A 16,431-nucleotide genomic window follows, 5' to 3' on the forward strand; every position below is an offset into this window, starting at 1 on the left:
AATCCAAAATTTGTCCACATGAATGGCTTAGATAGTGACACCTTTGCTTTTTGATGGTTCAGTATGCACAAACTTCATTTCATGCACAAAGTTATTAAAAATACTGTATATAAAATCACCTTCAGTCTATGTGTACAAAGCCCTGTACCATTCAATGAATGGCGTGCATGCCCACAGCATTCACACCACCACGCCGCCACGTGCATTACCCCATTATCCTCAATGAAACTTTAGCATAGGCAGAACTTGCCTTATGCTGCAGGGTCCGGAACGGCTCCCAGCATAAGGCAAGGGACCACTGTAAATGAATTTCACGTTTGACGTTTGGCCCCATCTCCAAGATATCTCATTATGTATATTCAGATACTCCAAAATCCAAGATACTCTGAAATCCAAAAAACTTCTGGTCCCAAGCATTTTGGATAAGGGAGACTCAACCTCTAGTCACTCCTCTCCAAGATGAAAAGCAACCATTAGTGAGTTTGGTTAGTCAGCCAGTGATAAATCCATAGCCCACAATTCGCCAGCTTGCCTGCAAGACTATAATAGAATCATAGAGTTGGAAGTGACCACAAGGGCCATCCTGTCCAACCCCCTGCTCCTGAGAGACATGACATCTCTCCAAGATGAAGATGTGCCAGTGATGAAAACCCATTGGGTTTGGATAGTCAACCAACTACAGTGTGCCCGCATTATACGCGGGTGTGCTGTATGCGGATTTGAGCATATGTGTCCAAGCCGCGCGGGAGCATGCGGGGCACAAGGGGTGATGTGCCCTATTCAGATGAATGGGGCACGCACCCATGGCACGTATGCGCCGCTGCACCACCACTCACACAAGCCCCATTCAAGTGAGGCTCGAGTATAGGTGGAATTCGCCTTACGTGGGGGGTCCACTGTACAAATCCACCAGACAGTTTGTAGAATCATAAAGTTGGAACCCCCTGCCATGCAGGAACTCTCAATCAAAGCATACCCAACAATGGTCATCCAGCCTCTATTTAAAGACTTCCAAGGAGGGAGACTCCACCACTCTCCGAGGGAGTGTGTTCCATTGTCGAACAGCCCTTACTGTCAGGATGTTCCTCCTAATGTTGAGGTGGAATTTCTTTTCCTACAGCATGCATCCATTGTTCCGGGTCCTGTTCTCTGGAGCAGCAGGAAACAAGCTTGTTCCCTCCTCAATATGACATCCTTTCAAATATTTAAACAGGGCTATCATATCACCTCTTAACCTTCTCTTCTCCAGACTAAACATCCCCAGCTCCCTAAGTCGTTCCTTATAGGGCATGATTTCCAGACCCTTCACCATTTTAGTCGCCCTCCTTTGGACACGCTCCAGGTTCTCAATGTCCTTTTTGAATTGTGGTGCCTAGAACTGGACGCAGTATTCCAGGTGGGGCCTGAACAAAGCAAAATAGAGTGGCACTATTACTACCTTTGATCTAGACACTATACTTTTATTGATGCAGCCTAAAATTGCTTTGGCCTTTTTAGCTGCTGCTTCACACTGTTGACTCATGTTCATTGTCTAACCCTCATTTTATGGACCTTTTTGCAAGAATATCAAGGAGGACCTTGTTAAAGGCCTTACTGAAATCAGGATATAGTACATCCACAGCATTCCCCTCAACTACCAAGTCTGTAACTCTATTAAAAAAGAGAAATAAGATTAGTCTGGCATAGCGTGTTTTTGAGAAACCCATGTTGACTTTTAGTGATCACAGCATTCGTATCTGAGTGCTTAAGACTGTGTGTTTCTCAATCAGCTCTAGAATTCTTGGTATTGATGTAAGGCTGACTGGGCAGTAATTATTTGGGTCCTCCCTCTCCCCTTTTGAAGGTGGGGACAACATTTGCCCTTCTTCAATCTGCTGTAACTTCTGTTCTCCATGTATTCTCAAAAATGATTACCAGTGGTACTGAGAATACTTCTGCCAGTTTTTTAATACTCTTGCATGAAGTTTATCTGGCCCTGCAGACTTGAATTCATTTAGAATAGCCCGGTATTCCTTCACTACCTATAGTTGGAACATAAACTAGGATTATGGTTATATTGATGGGTTTTTGCTTGAGTCTTATTGATATTATTTGGTTATTATTATATCCTTTGTCTGCTTTTGCTACATCTCTACTCACTGTTAATGCATCTCCATTTCTTCTTAGACTTTCTTTTCCTGAATAAAACACTGTAATTAACTGACTCAAAATGGCCCTTTCTGTCCACTTTAGCTTGCTCACCCCAAGTATTACCATGTTCATATATTCTATTTCTTGTTTTACTTCTACTGATACTTGGTTCTCATATTCCATGTCTCTATAATATGTGTTGCATAGCTTTGGACTTTCCTTTCACTTATGAGCATATTAACAGTGAAACATCCTTTTAGCTTAAGTCCATTTGAATCCCATTGTTGGATAAAGGTGGGATATACATCCTTGAAATAAATAATATAAATATAAATTAGCCACACTGCTACTCGTAGTTGTCCTCTGCTGTTCCTCAGTAGCTTGTTAAATGCTATCCATCCTGGGAGTTTCATCTTCTGGCATTATCTCTTGTTTCACTTTGTATTGTCTCATCGTAGGGTTTTCACTGTAAAAGACATTAAAAAGTGGCCCACCATTCCCTAAAGCTTTCTCCATTTTAAAACATTTTAAATTTAATAAACTTTATAAAATTTGGGTATCTTTCATCCATACATATAAAAAATCATACACAATCAAACATAGAAAAAACCATGCACACACGCATGCACACACACATACAATATCCCACAACAGAACCCCCACTGCTTTCAAATACCTTTTTGTTGTTGTTGCATTCCCTCTTAAAATGGAAACAGGAAGTGATGTAATGTATTACTTGCAGAGGAAGATGGAAGTATTTGGGCTTACTGTATGCGGGGAGGTCCATGTGTGGAATTAACTCTTGACCTTCTCACAGTTTCTCTTTCATAGAATCATAGAGTTGGAAGAGACCGCAAGGGCCATCCAGTCCAATCCCATTCTGCCATGCAGGAACTCTCAATCAAAGCATCCCCAATGACAGATGGAAATCCAGCCTCTGCTTAATAATAATAATAATAATAATAATAATAAGTTTTATTTATATTGTCCCGCCTCTCCCAATGGATCGAGGCGGGATTACAACAGAATTATACAAACACAATGATACTAATAACAGTTATTTAAAATCACAATATAAACATATCTCATCTAAAAACAATTGGTACAATGTAAAAAATTTATCACAGCCTGAGGTAGACTTATGATCGGGAGGTAGCGAACTTGTTGAATCTATAAAAGATCAGGAGGGTATGCTTGCCGGAAGAGGTATGTTTTCAGCGCCATTTTGAAGGCATCCAAAGTGGGAATAAGTCGAAGCTCTTCCAGAAGGTTGTTCCAAATCGTTGGGGCAATAGCCGAGAATGCTCTCTGGTGAGTAGATGTTAATCTCACCTTGGAGTGTTCAAGTAGATTCTTGCCACTTGTTCTGAGAGTGCGGGGCGGATTATGTCGGGAGAGGCGTTCCCTCAAGTAACGCGGGCCCAAACCATGTAGGGCTTTAAAGGTGATCACCATCACTTTGTATTGGGCCTGGAAGCTAATTGGCAGCCAGTGTAAGGATTTTAGTACAGGTGTTATATGGTCTGACCTTGAGGTACCAGTAACCAATCTGGCTGCAGCATTTTGGACTAGCTGAAGCTTCCAAACTTGGTACAAAGGTAGCCCCATGTAGAGCGCATTACAGTAATCTAAACAAGAGGTTACCAGTGCGTGTACCACAGTTTCAAGGTCTTTTCGGTCCAGACAGGGGCGCAGTTGGCGTATCAGCCGAAGCTGGTACCAAGCACTCCTGGCCATCGCATCTACTTGAGATGATAACTGTAGGGATGAATCCAGGAGTACTCCCAAACTGCGAACTTTGTCCTTTAGGGGAAGTGTGACCCCGTCCAGGACTGGATGACAAATCTCCCTGCCTGGACTTGGGGAACCTATTATGAGTACCTCTATTTTCTCTAGATTCAACCTGAGTTTGTTTTCCCTCATCCAGCCCATTACTGACCCCAGGCAGGCATTCAGAGGACAGCTTAAAGACCTCTAAGGAAGGAGTCTCCACCACAATCTCTGAGGAAGGAGTGTGTTCCACTGTCAAACAGCCCTTACTGTCAGGAAGGTCCTCCTAATGTTGAGGTGGAATCTCTTTTCCTGGAGCTTTCATCCATTGCTCTGGATCCTGTTCTCTGGAGCAGCAGGAAACTCAATGTGACATCCCTTTAAGTATTTAAACAGGGCTATCTTTTCATCTCTTAACCTTCTCTGCTCCAGGCTAAATATCCCCAGCTCCTTAAGTCGTTCCTCATAGGGCTTTATGGTTTCCAGACCCTTCACCATTTTAGTTGCCCTCCTTTGGACACGCTCCAGTTTCTCAATGTCCTTTTTGAATTGTGGTGCCCAGAACTGGACACAGTTTTCCAGGTGGAGTCTGACCACAGCAGAATAGAGTGGCATTATTACTTCTGTTGATTTAGACACTAGACTTCTATTGATGCAGCCAAGAATCGCATTGGCCTTTTTAACCTGGCAGGGAGTCAGACTGGATCAGGGCCCTCGGAGTCTCTTCCAACTCTATAATTCTACAATTTGATAAAATGCATGGTATTTGGAAGGGCAGACAAATACATGACAGATAATACTATATATTTATATTAAGAGACAGAAGGAAACGTAAATATAAATACAATATACTAATATATATATTTGGAATAGATAATACTATATCTTAATATTCAGAGAATTAGGGAAACATAATAATATAAATGCTATCTACTAATATTATAGATAGATAGATAGATAGATAGATAGATAGATAGATAGATAGATATTAAGAGAGTGTGAGGGGAACACATAAGATATAAAAGGCCTGGTACTTGGTCGGTAGACAAGTGCGTGACAGATGATCCTATATAATGTTAAGAGAGCAAAGGAGCCTTCTCTGGAGCCTGTGACTCCCTCCTTCCCTCCCAGCTGCCTAGCCGCCCACCTTCTCCAGGGGCAGGGAGCTCTTCATGGCCAGAGGGGCCTGGGGTGACTTCCGCCTTGGCTTCTGCCTTGGCCGCTGCCGGCTCCACATTGGCAAAGCGGCTGACGAACTGCCAGGCAGCAGACAGAGGCCTCCTGTCTTAGATTAAATAAAATGCAAAATGATAAAAGAAACAAAGGAGCAATCTGTGGACCTGTAGGAAGTGAATTTTGAAATTCTGGTGTGGAAATGTTTCAATTAAAAGGTCTGAAATGTGTTCAGCCCTTCATATTTCTCTCAGAGAAAAGGCTACCTCTATGACAAGGGAAAATACTCGGGCATCTTTTTTAAATAATAGAAAAATATGTTTGGTTGAAGTCAAGTTGTAAAATTTGTATGTTACTTTATTTTCTTTCCCTTGTATATAAACAAAGATTTTTTCATCTCACAGTTTCATGTGCTTTTGTAGAAAATTCCACAAGTTAGAGTGGTGCAGTTATTGGAAGATGAATAAAATTATATCCTCTGTATGGCAGTATTTGCTGTACCTGCTAGAAAATTAAGTTCTGTTTTCTTAGAGATTTGAAAACTTTTAAATTGTTTAAGGAAATGTCAATAGATTCATTTTATGGACAGTGTGTTATAGTTCAAAAGTAGTCTGAATTAGACTGTATTTTATTTTATATTAGGACTGATTATTTTTGTTACACTGTCTATTCAGTGTACTAAAGACTGACTACACCTCTGTGAAATTGCTATGATGTAACAGTAGTAGGCCATGTCATGGGGGCTTATTGTCATGTCTCTCATTGATGAAAAGGCAAGACCTGGAGAACATCCAATAGAACTTATGGATAGAAGCAACACATTTCAAAATGCTATGAAGTGAAATGTGTGTATGTGCCTTCAAGTTGCGTGTCAATTTATGGCAGCCCCATGAAGCTCATAGGTTTTTCTTAGGCAAGCAAAACTCAGAGATGGTTTGCCAGTTCCTTTCTCTGAAATTTAGCCTAAAGTGCCTGGTATTCCTTGGCAGCCTCCAGTCCAAATACTAACCAGGGCTGATTCTACTTAGCATCCAAGATCAGACACAATCTGATGCTTTCAGGGTATCTCAACAGTCTCTGAAGTTTATTCTTAGAAAAAGCCTGACATATTTCAGCCTATTATTTTGAGACTTCCTTCAGGGGCTATAAAATATATGGCAACACATGAACAAGGTAAGATACATAGAATACATCTATAGAGTGGAACCTTGCCTTACATGGGGGATCCGTTCTGGACACCCCTGCGTAAGGCAAATTCCGCCTATGCTCAATCCCCATAATAGTAAATGGGGCTTGTGAATGTGGCGGCATTCAAAATATTACAGTGCAGCTTCCGCATAAACCGGAAGCCGCGTATGGCGCACCCACGTAAGAAGCTCTATAAACATCACACAGTAGAATCATTCAAATAATTGTACATTTCTGTGTAACCTATACTACATACTCACTTTTCCTTCTTTTTAAGAAACCTTGTTTTGCCCACAGTGGTTTTTGGCATTTGTACTGTATAACATAAAATGCTATTTTTTAAAATGTTAAAATAGTGTATGACTTACATTTTATGGTTGACACAGTTTATTAGTTTTGTTTTTAAATGAATCTAAAACAGACACTCACTCTCCACAAGGATGTTAATGGCAACCAATACGTGTGGTGATGTGTGAATATAAGGAATACAAACATATGTTACAAAACATTCTACTAGGTACTTTCTACTGGATACACTGTACAGATACTCTCATCTTACTTCCAAGCATTGTTTCTGCCGAGGTAGGTCTGTAAGTATGGATAATTCCACTCTTACATCTTGTGTTGTGAGAGAGGCTGGTGTTTAAGGAGCACATTTTCCATGAGGATCATAGGAAGCAAAAAAAATTGGAACTTTGTATGTACAGTCAGCCTTCTTCATAGGCGGGCTTGCCTTCCGCGACTTTGAACTTACATGGAAGGCAAGCCCCATTAGACATAATGAGGTGCGTATCCGTGCCGTGCACCCCGCGTACCACCACATACACACACCTAATTATTTCCTATTGGGCTTGAGCATACGCTCTTTTCCCCATACACAGGGGAGTCCGGAATGGATCCCCCGTGTATAGAGAGAGCGGACTGTATTTTAGATGCCTAATTTAATGTTGAGAGAGACATAGGGGCAAAACATATGGCCCCTTTGCACTGGCTTGGGGCCAGTGTGTGAGTGTGTTGTTTAGATGCCGCATGCTCTGACGCCACCCGCAAGCCAGCTTCATGCCGTCCATCCGACCACAATACGGGCAGCCTTGCAGTTTATGCACTGCATGCCACAGGAGTGTTGCAAAGCTACTGGAGTGGCGGAAAAGCCAGCTCTTTGCCAGCTCAAAAATTTGTGCCAGCAAAAAGCCAGATTGGGGGTGTGGTGTGCAGATGCTCTGGCTCCAACCCGGCATTCAAATGGGCGGCGTTAAACCGCCCCTTCTAGGCCATCTGTTTTGGCCCTTACTTGCCAAGATTGTGTAGTGACTGTTTTGTGTAGTTGTGTAGTCACTGTGTAATGACTGTTTTCAGACACTAAAGGTTCACCCTCTTAGACTCCATAAGATTGTGTTGTGATAAATTAAATATGCAGCAATGAACATGGATGGTAGTATTAAACATTTCTGGTCTTCTTTCAGGAACTTCAAGTATGAAGATGTCTTTGTTAATATACCTAGGCAGATTGCCCAGCTCTCAAGGGAAGCTGGAGTAGAAAAATTAATTCATCTTTCTCACCTGAATGCAGACATGAAAAGTCCTTCAAAATACCTCAGGAATAAAGTAAGCCTTGATTAGTATTCTACTTTTGTTTATAGATGTTGTTATTATGTAGTTACATTTTCAGGGTATAGGATAACCCTTCTCCTTTTATTTTCTTTTAACTATGTGTACAAAATACTTTGTACAATCTAAAAGTAAAACCTTCAGAGTCAGAGGAATACTGATAATAGGTTTCACTTTTCCAGAGTTCTACTTCACCTGTTAGTGCGAACTGTCTAATATTTGAAAGATATTTCAGCATGAGAAATTATGCCAAGTGCCCTTAACAGTTGTCTAAGTGCCCTTGGAGATCTCTTTCTGCCTTACAAAACATTATTGTCTTTTCTCGTGAGTCATGTCTCCTAATCATATGTACAAAGTGTGACACTCTCATTTTAGTCATCTTGGCTTCTAGAAAGAGTTCCAGCTTGATTTGCTCGGTAAGAACCATTTGTGAAGGTTCTCTGCGGTCCCCTTCCACTCCTACTGAGCTGGATGGGACCCCTTTTATCCAAAACCAACTTGCTGCCACCACCCAGTGATTAACCTTAGGAACACATTGGGACATTACTGGGACTTCTACCAGTAATTGCTAACCCAATGAAGTGATCTAAGACCCATGAAAAAAAAGGAATGAAAAGAGGCAGAGTACTGAAGGAAAAGTTTTATTTCAAAGAAAGGAACATTAAAGAAAAAGAAGATCACAACATGGAAAACTAACTGGGCTTCCAGGCACAAACTTAACTTATCAGTTACAAATGACAGTACCATAATGTCAGCCATATTATAACATTCCCCAAACCTGATGCCCCAAACATTCCCCAGATCTGACTAGTAGTGAGACAGGCCTTCTGCTGCTGCTCCTCCTCCTCCTCCTCCTCCTCCTCCTCTTCTTCTTCTTCTTCTTCTTCTTCTTCTTCTTCTTCTTCTTCTTTTCTTTCTTTCTTTCTTTTTAGGTCTTCTCTCATCTCCCAGGCCTTCTATCTTCCTCAGCCTTCCAGAGGATTCTCTCTCAACCGTCCATCTGACTGGACAGTTGCCCTCTCACCACCAGTGATGTCAACTCTCCCCACAAAATAACAATATTCACTCCCACAGTTAATCCTTAGTAATCTAGGGAGAAGGCCCTGGTAAATGGAGGGACTCCCATTTATCACACCATTTATTTGTCTTTTTGACTGCCCATGGTATCTGCAGACCACATTTCAAATGAGTTGATTTTTTTCCTATCGGCTTACTTCACTGTCTAGCTTTCACATCCATGCATAGAAATTAGAAATACAATGGCATGGTCAATGTTCCTTCATAGCTGCTCTTCCATGTCCATGTCTCCTTCTGACTTATTGACTACAGTCTCCATTCTGATTAATGACTGAGGTAAGGTCTGGGAAAACTTTTAACAATTCAAATATATTTATTGTCTACTTTAAAGGTCTGTATATCACCTGTGGTAATTATTTTTGCTTCCTTAATATTCATTATTTTTGTTTCCTTTGCACTTTCTTCCTTGACATGCTTCCTTAATCATTGTAGGTTTTTGCTATTTTCTGTAAATAGTATAGTCTCATCTGCATATCTTACATTGTTGATGTTCCTTCCTCCAATATTCATGCCTCCTTCCTACAAGTCTAATCCTGCTTTACATATGACACATTCAGCATTCAAGTTAAACAGATGGGGTGATAAAATGCAGCCTTGCCTGACCCCCATGCCAATTGGAAACCATTATATTTCTCTGTTATGTGCTAACAGCACCCTGTTGTCCTTAGTACAAGTTTAGGCTTCAAGATAACCAAATATTGTGGCACAGCCAGTTTTTCATGAACTACACAATCAGAGGCTTTGCTTTTTATATAAAAAATAAAGCACAGGCTGGTTTTCATCTATTATCCATTATCCAATGTATGTTTGCATCCCTAGTACTCTTTGTTTTCCTAACACAGCTTGGACATCTGGTATTTCTTGATCCAAATATGGTAAAAGTCTTTGTTGATTAATTTTGAGCTTGCTTTGCTTGCTTGGGAGATTAATGCAGTGGTCCCGTGGTTACTGAAATCCCAAGATTCCCCTTGCTTCGCTACTGAAATGTATATTGAGCATTTGTATATAGGCCATTGTACACACACACAACTATCTGTGATGCAACCTCTTTCTATGCCTTGAAGTTACCTTTTACTTCTTACTTAGAGAAGGCCCCACGTTAATGACACCTACCCAGCATCCACTCTTTATACAATTTCCCTAAAGGTATAAAGGCTAGGGTCCCAAGTGTCTTCCTCTTATAAGTTTAATATCTTAGGTAGTGTGTTTGTCTGTGTCTATATGGTCAAGAATTCAGTCAGGTAGAAGCTTTTGTTATAACAAATAAACATTAACTTTATTAAATAACATTTAGCAAGAAAGTAGTTTAGGAAGAATAGTTCAAATGTGGTATGGTTACATTAATTGCAGTCATTTCACAGTTTCTCCTTTATAGGTACTTTGGTCAGGTTGAGGTGATCTTTGTAGACCACAGTTACCTTCTCCCACTCACTTTCCCTCATGTGCTCACTAACACAATGCTCAGCTGGGAGACCCTGTGCCCATGTTGGACATTGTCAGCTCCCAGCCAGGTCTCTGTAAAGCATGCCTGGTCAGCTTGGTCCTCCTTGAAGTCATAGAAGAGGTCTTTTAACTGACCGGGCACCACATAAGAGCAAGGTGAGGTTTTGTGGGTGGCCTAGCTCACTCGCCAAGTTCGCTGGTTCACCCTCCCATCAGCATACTTCCCTCTGCCCTCCACAACTCATATTGTCATCCCAATTTCCATTCAAAACAAAACAAAACAGAAAAACAACCTTTAAAACAGTGCTATCTGTCAGCGTGAATAGTATCAAATCAATGGGACTGATTAGCTGGCTAGTCTGGCAGACTTCTACTCACACTAGGTGTAGCCAGCTAAATTATTCTGGGCTGCCCTGCCACCACTGCTCACCCTTTCAGCTGGTACTCTCACTGTCAGCTGGGTCATAAGTCCCATAAAAAATCCTATTCACATGAACTGATAGTAAATAGAAGGAAAAATAGTTTTAGAATAACTAATAAAATTAACATCCTGCCTACTGCACACTCAGATCTCCAGATTTTTGTCCTGTGTGCCAGTTTCAATTAGGGATAGAGCAAGTTGTGCCTTCTACATGCTCAGGGAAAGTACTTAGTCCTCACCCTTGCTCCAGTCCCAAAGGGGCAACACCCTTTGGTGCTGCCCCCATTGGTGGTGGGCCCACCACCTAGGCAGCCCCTTATATCTCCTGACAGGTAGGGAAGCAGCTGGAGGCAATACTGCTAGCTCAGCCCTTCAGAGCCTGGAACCTACTCCTGCAGGTAAGTAATTAGTTGTGGCACATTCTCTCTCTGTTATCCCTAGTAGTATGGTGTCATCTGCATATCTTAGATCAGGGGTAGGGAACCTTTTTGAGCCGGGGGTCGGGTTGCTGTCCCTCAGACAAGCCGGGGGGGAGCTTCCACCCTCCAGGGGCGGGGCTGCGTGCCAGGGGTGGCGCTTCCACCCTCCGGGGGGGCGGACTTTCTTTGCTCCCTTTCCCAACCTCCAGCAGTCTGAGAGACAGCTAGAACTGGGGGGGGGGGGGTATTGGGAGAGCGGGTGACAGGCGCGTGCCTGCTCCTCCTGCCCTTCCTTGGCCCCCAGCTGCCTCTCAGAGACAGCTGGGGACCAGTAAGGGCTCTTGAGGGGCAGGAGCAACAGGCGCACGGCACCTGCTCATTCCTCAGGGCTTCGCCAGGCCTGAGGTGTCCTCCGAAGGACACCTCAGGTCTGCCGAAGCCCCGCGGGGAGGAGGAGACGTGTGCCCGCCCTCTCCTCCTCGCTCCCTTCCTTCGGCCGAATGGGCTCCAAGGGCCCTTTCGGCCGAAGGGGAGGGAGGCCGAAGGGAAGGGCTTGGGCACGCCGCCGTCCTGGGCTCCTCCATGGCCTTTGCAGCCCCAGATCTCTCTCTCCGGAGGGAGGCCTGGGGCTGCATGGCCCCCTACAGGCCCGCTGCGGGCCCTGGAGCCCTGCTGGAGGGCTCCGGCGACCGCAGCTGGGCTCCTACAGGCCTGGAAAGAGCCGGTGGGGGCCGCCAGCACTAGAGGCCTCCTCCTCTTTCCCGGCTCCTGACGGGGACCAAGCTCCGTCAGAGGCCGGGAAAGAGGTGGCAGGGGCCACCAGCGCTGGGGGCCTCCTCCTCTTTTCCGGCCCCTAACAGGGCCCAAGCCCCGTCAGAGGCCGGGAAAGAGCTGGCGGGGGCCGCCAGCTCTGGAGGCCTCCTCTTTCCCGAAGGCCCCTTTTTCTTTCCTTTAACCCTCAGTATTATGGGGTTGTGATCTGAAAGTATCCTTGGTAGATTATCCATATTAATAATTATCAGGACTATTGACTTTGATTTTAGATACATATCTATCCAAAGCATCTTCAAGTTTCATCATCCAAACACCTACACGTCCCAAACTAGCTATCAAAACAAAGAATTGTTTTGGTAATTTCACTTGAGTTTTATGTCTTTTTAAACTTTTCTAAATTTAGATTAGTCACTCCATTCCAATCTCCCAATAAAATCAAATTTTCACAGGGAAATCACAAAATATTTTCTGTAGATTTCCATTAAATACTGATTTATTTTCTGTTGGATCATAGGGGCTCCTCCTCCACCAATATTTCTGATTGAGAATGTATTTGCTTTTCCACATAAATTCCCTGTGAATCTGCAGATATCTTCTCTGATTGTGTGAGGGCACAGATGAGCACTCGAAGAACCACAGTTTCTTCTGTTTTGGTATAATTAAACAGCATTAACTCCGATTTATTCCAGTTTACCTGTAAACCTGACATTTCCCTAAATTCCTTTAAATGTCTTTTTATTCTATCCTTGTTAGTGTATCTCTTAATTGTCAATAGGATATTGTCAGCAAACAAACTTATCTTATTCAATTTTCTAATCCCAATTCCATCCAAATTTTCTTCCTTCCTAATAACATTTGCATTTTTAAAAATAAATTTATGTACAGCTTTTTGATTCTCTAGTTACTGAATCTCTCTCTCTCTCTCTCTCTCACACACACACACACACACACAGAGAGAGAGAGAGAGAGAGAGAGAGAGAGAGTCTCCTTTTTATGTTAAAGTTTATGTTAAAGTTGACTCTCGGACTTGAGATTCAACTTGAGACTTGAAAGTATCTTGCAAGGATGTCAGAATGTGCTAACCTCCTTAGCAGACCCTGCCATGAAATGTTACTACTGACTTTCCTTTCTCTTGTTATACTATGTCATGGTAATATTGGTTTTGTGGGGTTTGTTGTTTTTTATTATGGTTATGTTCAGTTAGTATAGTGACATCCATATGATTTAATGATAGGATATGTATTAATATATATTGTGTTTGTAAACGGTGATGTATTCAGGTGTTTTACTTTAAACGTGAAGTCTCTGCCTTCAAGTCGGTAATCAAAGCTCGGCTGACAGACAAGACCAAAAGGGGTGTTTTGTGTGGGTGTGATGGAAGAGACAGCATAAGGTGAACATGGGTTGGTTGGGATAAACCTCCCCAGTCCAAGAGTATCTTTTGGGAGGGTTTTTTTGGGTCAAGGGTAAGGGTCAATTGGGGTAAGGCTGTTGTTTGAGCTTAGTGGAGGCTTGTTTGTTTGTGCGTTAGTGTCTATTGTTGTCTTGTAGTTTGGTGACCTTTTGTCTTTTGGGTCAAGACTGACTGTATATTCTTTAGCATCTATTGTTCTATTGTGTGTAGTCTCAGGCCCCTTCCTGATCTTCTGGAGCTGTAGAATCCATTTGAAGCTTTTAATAATGATGAAGGGAAGCAAAAAGAGCAGCAGTGTCATTCCTTAGAGAATGTGCATAAGACTTTGTTGGAGTGCAACTCATCAATTGGCTTGTACAGTCTAGAGTTGATAAAAGCTGGAATCCAGTAATGTCTGGAGGACTGCATGACTTTCCTGATTATGCAGGTAATTGGTTTCAGTTGGTATGAAGAGTTTCTTCCTGAGACTGTTTTGAAGAGATCTTTGCATTTCAAACTTCCTTCTATGTAAAAGATTTTATTTTATTTTTCATATTTTTAAATTTTTATTCTTATTATCATTTATAGTTCTTAGAATAATAGAATAGAATAATAGAATCATAGAGTTGGAAGAGACCACAAGGGCCATCCAGTCCAATCCCCTGCCATGCAGGAGCTCACAATAAAAGCATCCCTGACAGATGGCCATCCAGCCTCTGCTTAAAGACCTTCAAGGAAGGAGACCACTACACTTTGAGGAAGTGTGTTCCATTGTCGAACAGCATTTACTGTCAGGACGCTCCTCCTAATGTTGAGGTGGAATCTCTTTTCCTGTAGCTTGCATCCATTGTTCCAGGTCCTGCTGTCTGGAGCAGCAGAAAACAAGCCTGCTCAGTATGACATCCCTCCAAATATTTAAACAGGGCTATCATATCACCTCTTAACCTTCTCTTCTCCATGCTAAACATCCCCAGCTCTCTACGTCATTCTTCATGGGGTATGTTTTCCAGACTCTTCACCATTTTGGTTGCTTTCCTTAGGACACGCTTCAGTTTCTCAATGTCCTTTTTGAATTGTGGTGCCTAGAACTGGACACAGTATTCCAGGTGGGGCCTGACTAAAGGAGAATACAATGGCACTATTACTTCCCTTGATCTAGACACCATACCTCTATAGATGCAGCCTAAAATCGCATTGGCTGTTTTAGCTGCCGCATTGCACTGTTGGCTTATGTTCAACTTGTGGTCTACTTGGACTCCTAGATCCCTTTCACACATAGTTTCATTCAGCCAGGTGTCCCCCATCCCATATCTGTGCATTTCATTTTTCTGCCCTAAGTGCAGTACCTTATCTTTCTTCGTGTTGAATTTCATTTTGTTAGCTTTGGCCCAGCTTCCTAGTCTATTCAGGTCATTTTGAATATTGATCCTTTCCTCTGGGGTATTAGTTACTCCTAATTTGGTGTCATCTGCAAATTTGATAACTACGCCCCGAATTGTGTCATCCAGGTCATTGATAAACATGTTGAATAGCACTGGCCCCAGGACAGAGCCCTGTGGGACCCCACTGGTCACTTCTCTCCAGGATGAAAAGGAGCCATTTTTTAGCAACCTTTTGTGTTCAGTCGGTTAACCGATTAGAAATCCATGTAACAGTTGTCTTGTGTAGCCCACATTTTACAAGCTTGTTTGCAAGAATATCATAGAATCATAGAATCGTAGAGTTGGAAGAGACCGTAAGGGCCATCCAGTTCAACCCACCGTCCATGCACGGTGGAGGAGGAGGAGGGCAGCGAGGCCCCGCAGGCGCCCGGAGCAGCGCGGAAGCTGCAGCAGGGGCGGCAATCAGCGGCAGGACTGGGCTGGGGCTGGTCCCAAGGCCTCGGCGGGCCGGATTCGGCCCGCAGGCCGTAGTTTGCCGACCCCTGGCGTTTAGACATCTAAAACCATGTGTTCCCTTTACTTGCTGCTTGTGCAAGTTCTTTTGCTTCCCACTTTTGGGTCCTTGCACTGTTTGCCTTGTTTCCTCTGTGTCAGTTTGACTATTTTCTCCAGCCCTTTTGCCTTCCAGAATACTGTCTCCCTCCCCCACATAACTCAGTTTAAAGCCCTCCTGATCAAGTTCTTGAGACTGTTGGCAAAAACGTTTTTGACAACTGGTGTGAGATGCAACCCATCCCTTGTCAGAAGTCCCTCCTCATGGAACCGCAGTCCATAGTCCAAGAATCCAAACCATTCTTGATGGCACCATCTACAGAGCCAGTTATTTACATCCGTTATTTTTTTCTCTCTTCCTGGACCATGCCCTTCAACTGGGAGAAGAGATGAGATGACAACCTGTGCATCCATCTCTTTCAACATCCTACCCAAAGTCTCATAATCCCTTATGATATTCTAAAGGCTGTGCCTTGCAGTATCATTGGTTCCCACATGAACCAAAAGAAAGGGGTAATGGTCAGTAGGCTTGACAAGTCTTGTCAGCCTCTCTGTCACTTCACGGATCTTTGCCCCAGGGAGACAGGATACCTCCCGAGACATCTTGTCAGGCCCACAAACCACTGGTTCAGTGCCTTTCAGCAAAGAGTCCCTGACGACCACCACACGCCTCCTCCGAGGCTTAGCAGTGGCTGTTCCCTTTGGTGGAACTCTCTGGGTCCCTTGCTCTGTCCCTGAGGTCTGTCCCTGCTGCTGTTCCTCATAATCCCTGATAGTAGAGAGAGATTGAAATCGATTCTGTAGGTGCAAGCTTACAGAATGTTCCTTGGTTTCCCTACTTCTGTGTGTGGCCTTCCTGCAACTATCTACTTCTGTTGTATGTGAAGTGACTTCCTCCTCCCCAGCAACTTCCTCTGTGTGTTTCCTGTCCAGGACCATGTGGTCCGTCCTGGTCAGGAAAACCTCTTGCTCCCTATGATGCTGAAGTGTAGCATCATAGGGAGCAAGAAGTTTTCCTTACCAGAACAGATCATGGGGAACCTTGTCACAGGTGTTACTTAAATCAAGATATGCTATATCCACAGCATTTCCTTCATCTAC

The 16,431-nt window shown here is 43.1% G+C and overlaps 1 protein-coding gene across 4 annotated transcripts in view; it reads left to right on the top strand.

Moving 5' to 3' along the window:
• Positions 1-16,431, top strand: part of LOC149312537 (NADH dehydrogenase [ubiquinone] 1 alpha subcomplex subunit 9, mitochondrial-like) — a 120,648-nt gene that overhangs the window by 65,206 nt on the left and 39,011 nt on the right. For all 4 annotated transcript variants that reach the window (XM_089524826.1, XM_089524828.1, XM_089524827.1 and 1 more), the window contains exon 5: positions 7,725-7,866. In XM_089524826.1, the coding sequence (XP_089380952.1) occupies positions 7,725-7,866 (142 nt within the window). The remainder of the gene's footprint in view (positions 1-7,724; positions 7,867-16,431) is intronic.

This window comes from Sceloporus occidentalis, unplaced genomic scaffold (genome assembly GCF_023333645.1).
Source record: "Sceloporus occidentalis isolate IW3139 unplaced genomic scaffold, rSceOcc1.0.p SCAF_5, whole genome shotgun sequence".
In the NCBI taxonomy this organism is placed as follows: domain Eukaryota; kingdom Metazoa; phylum Chordata; class Lepidosauria; order Squamata; family Phrynosomatidae; genus Sceloporus; species Sceloporus occidentalis.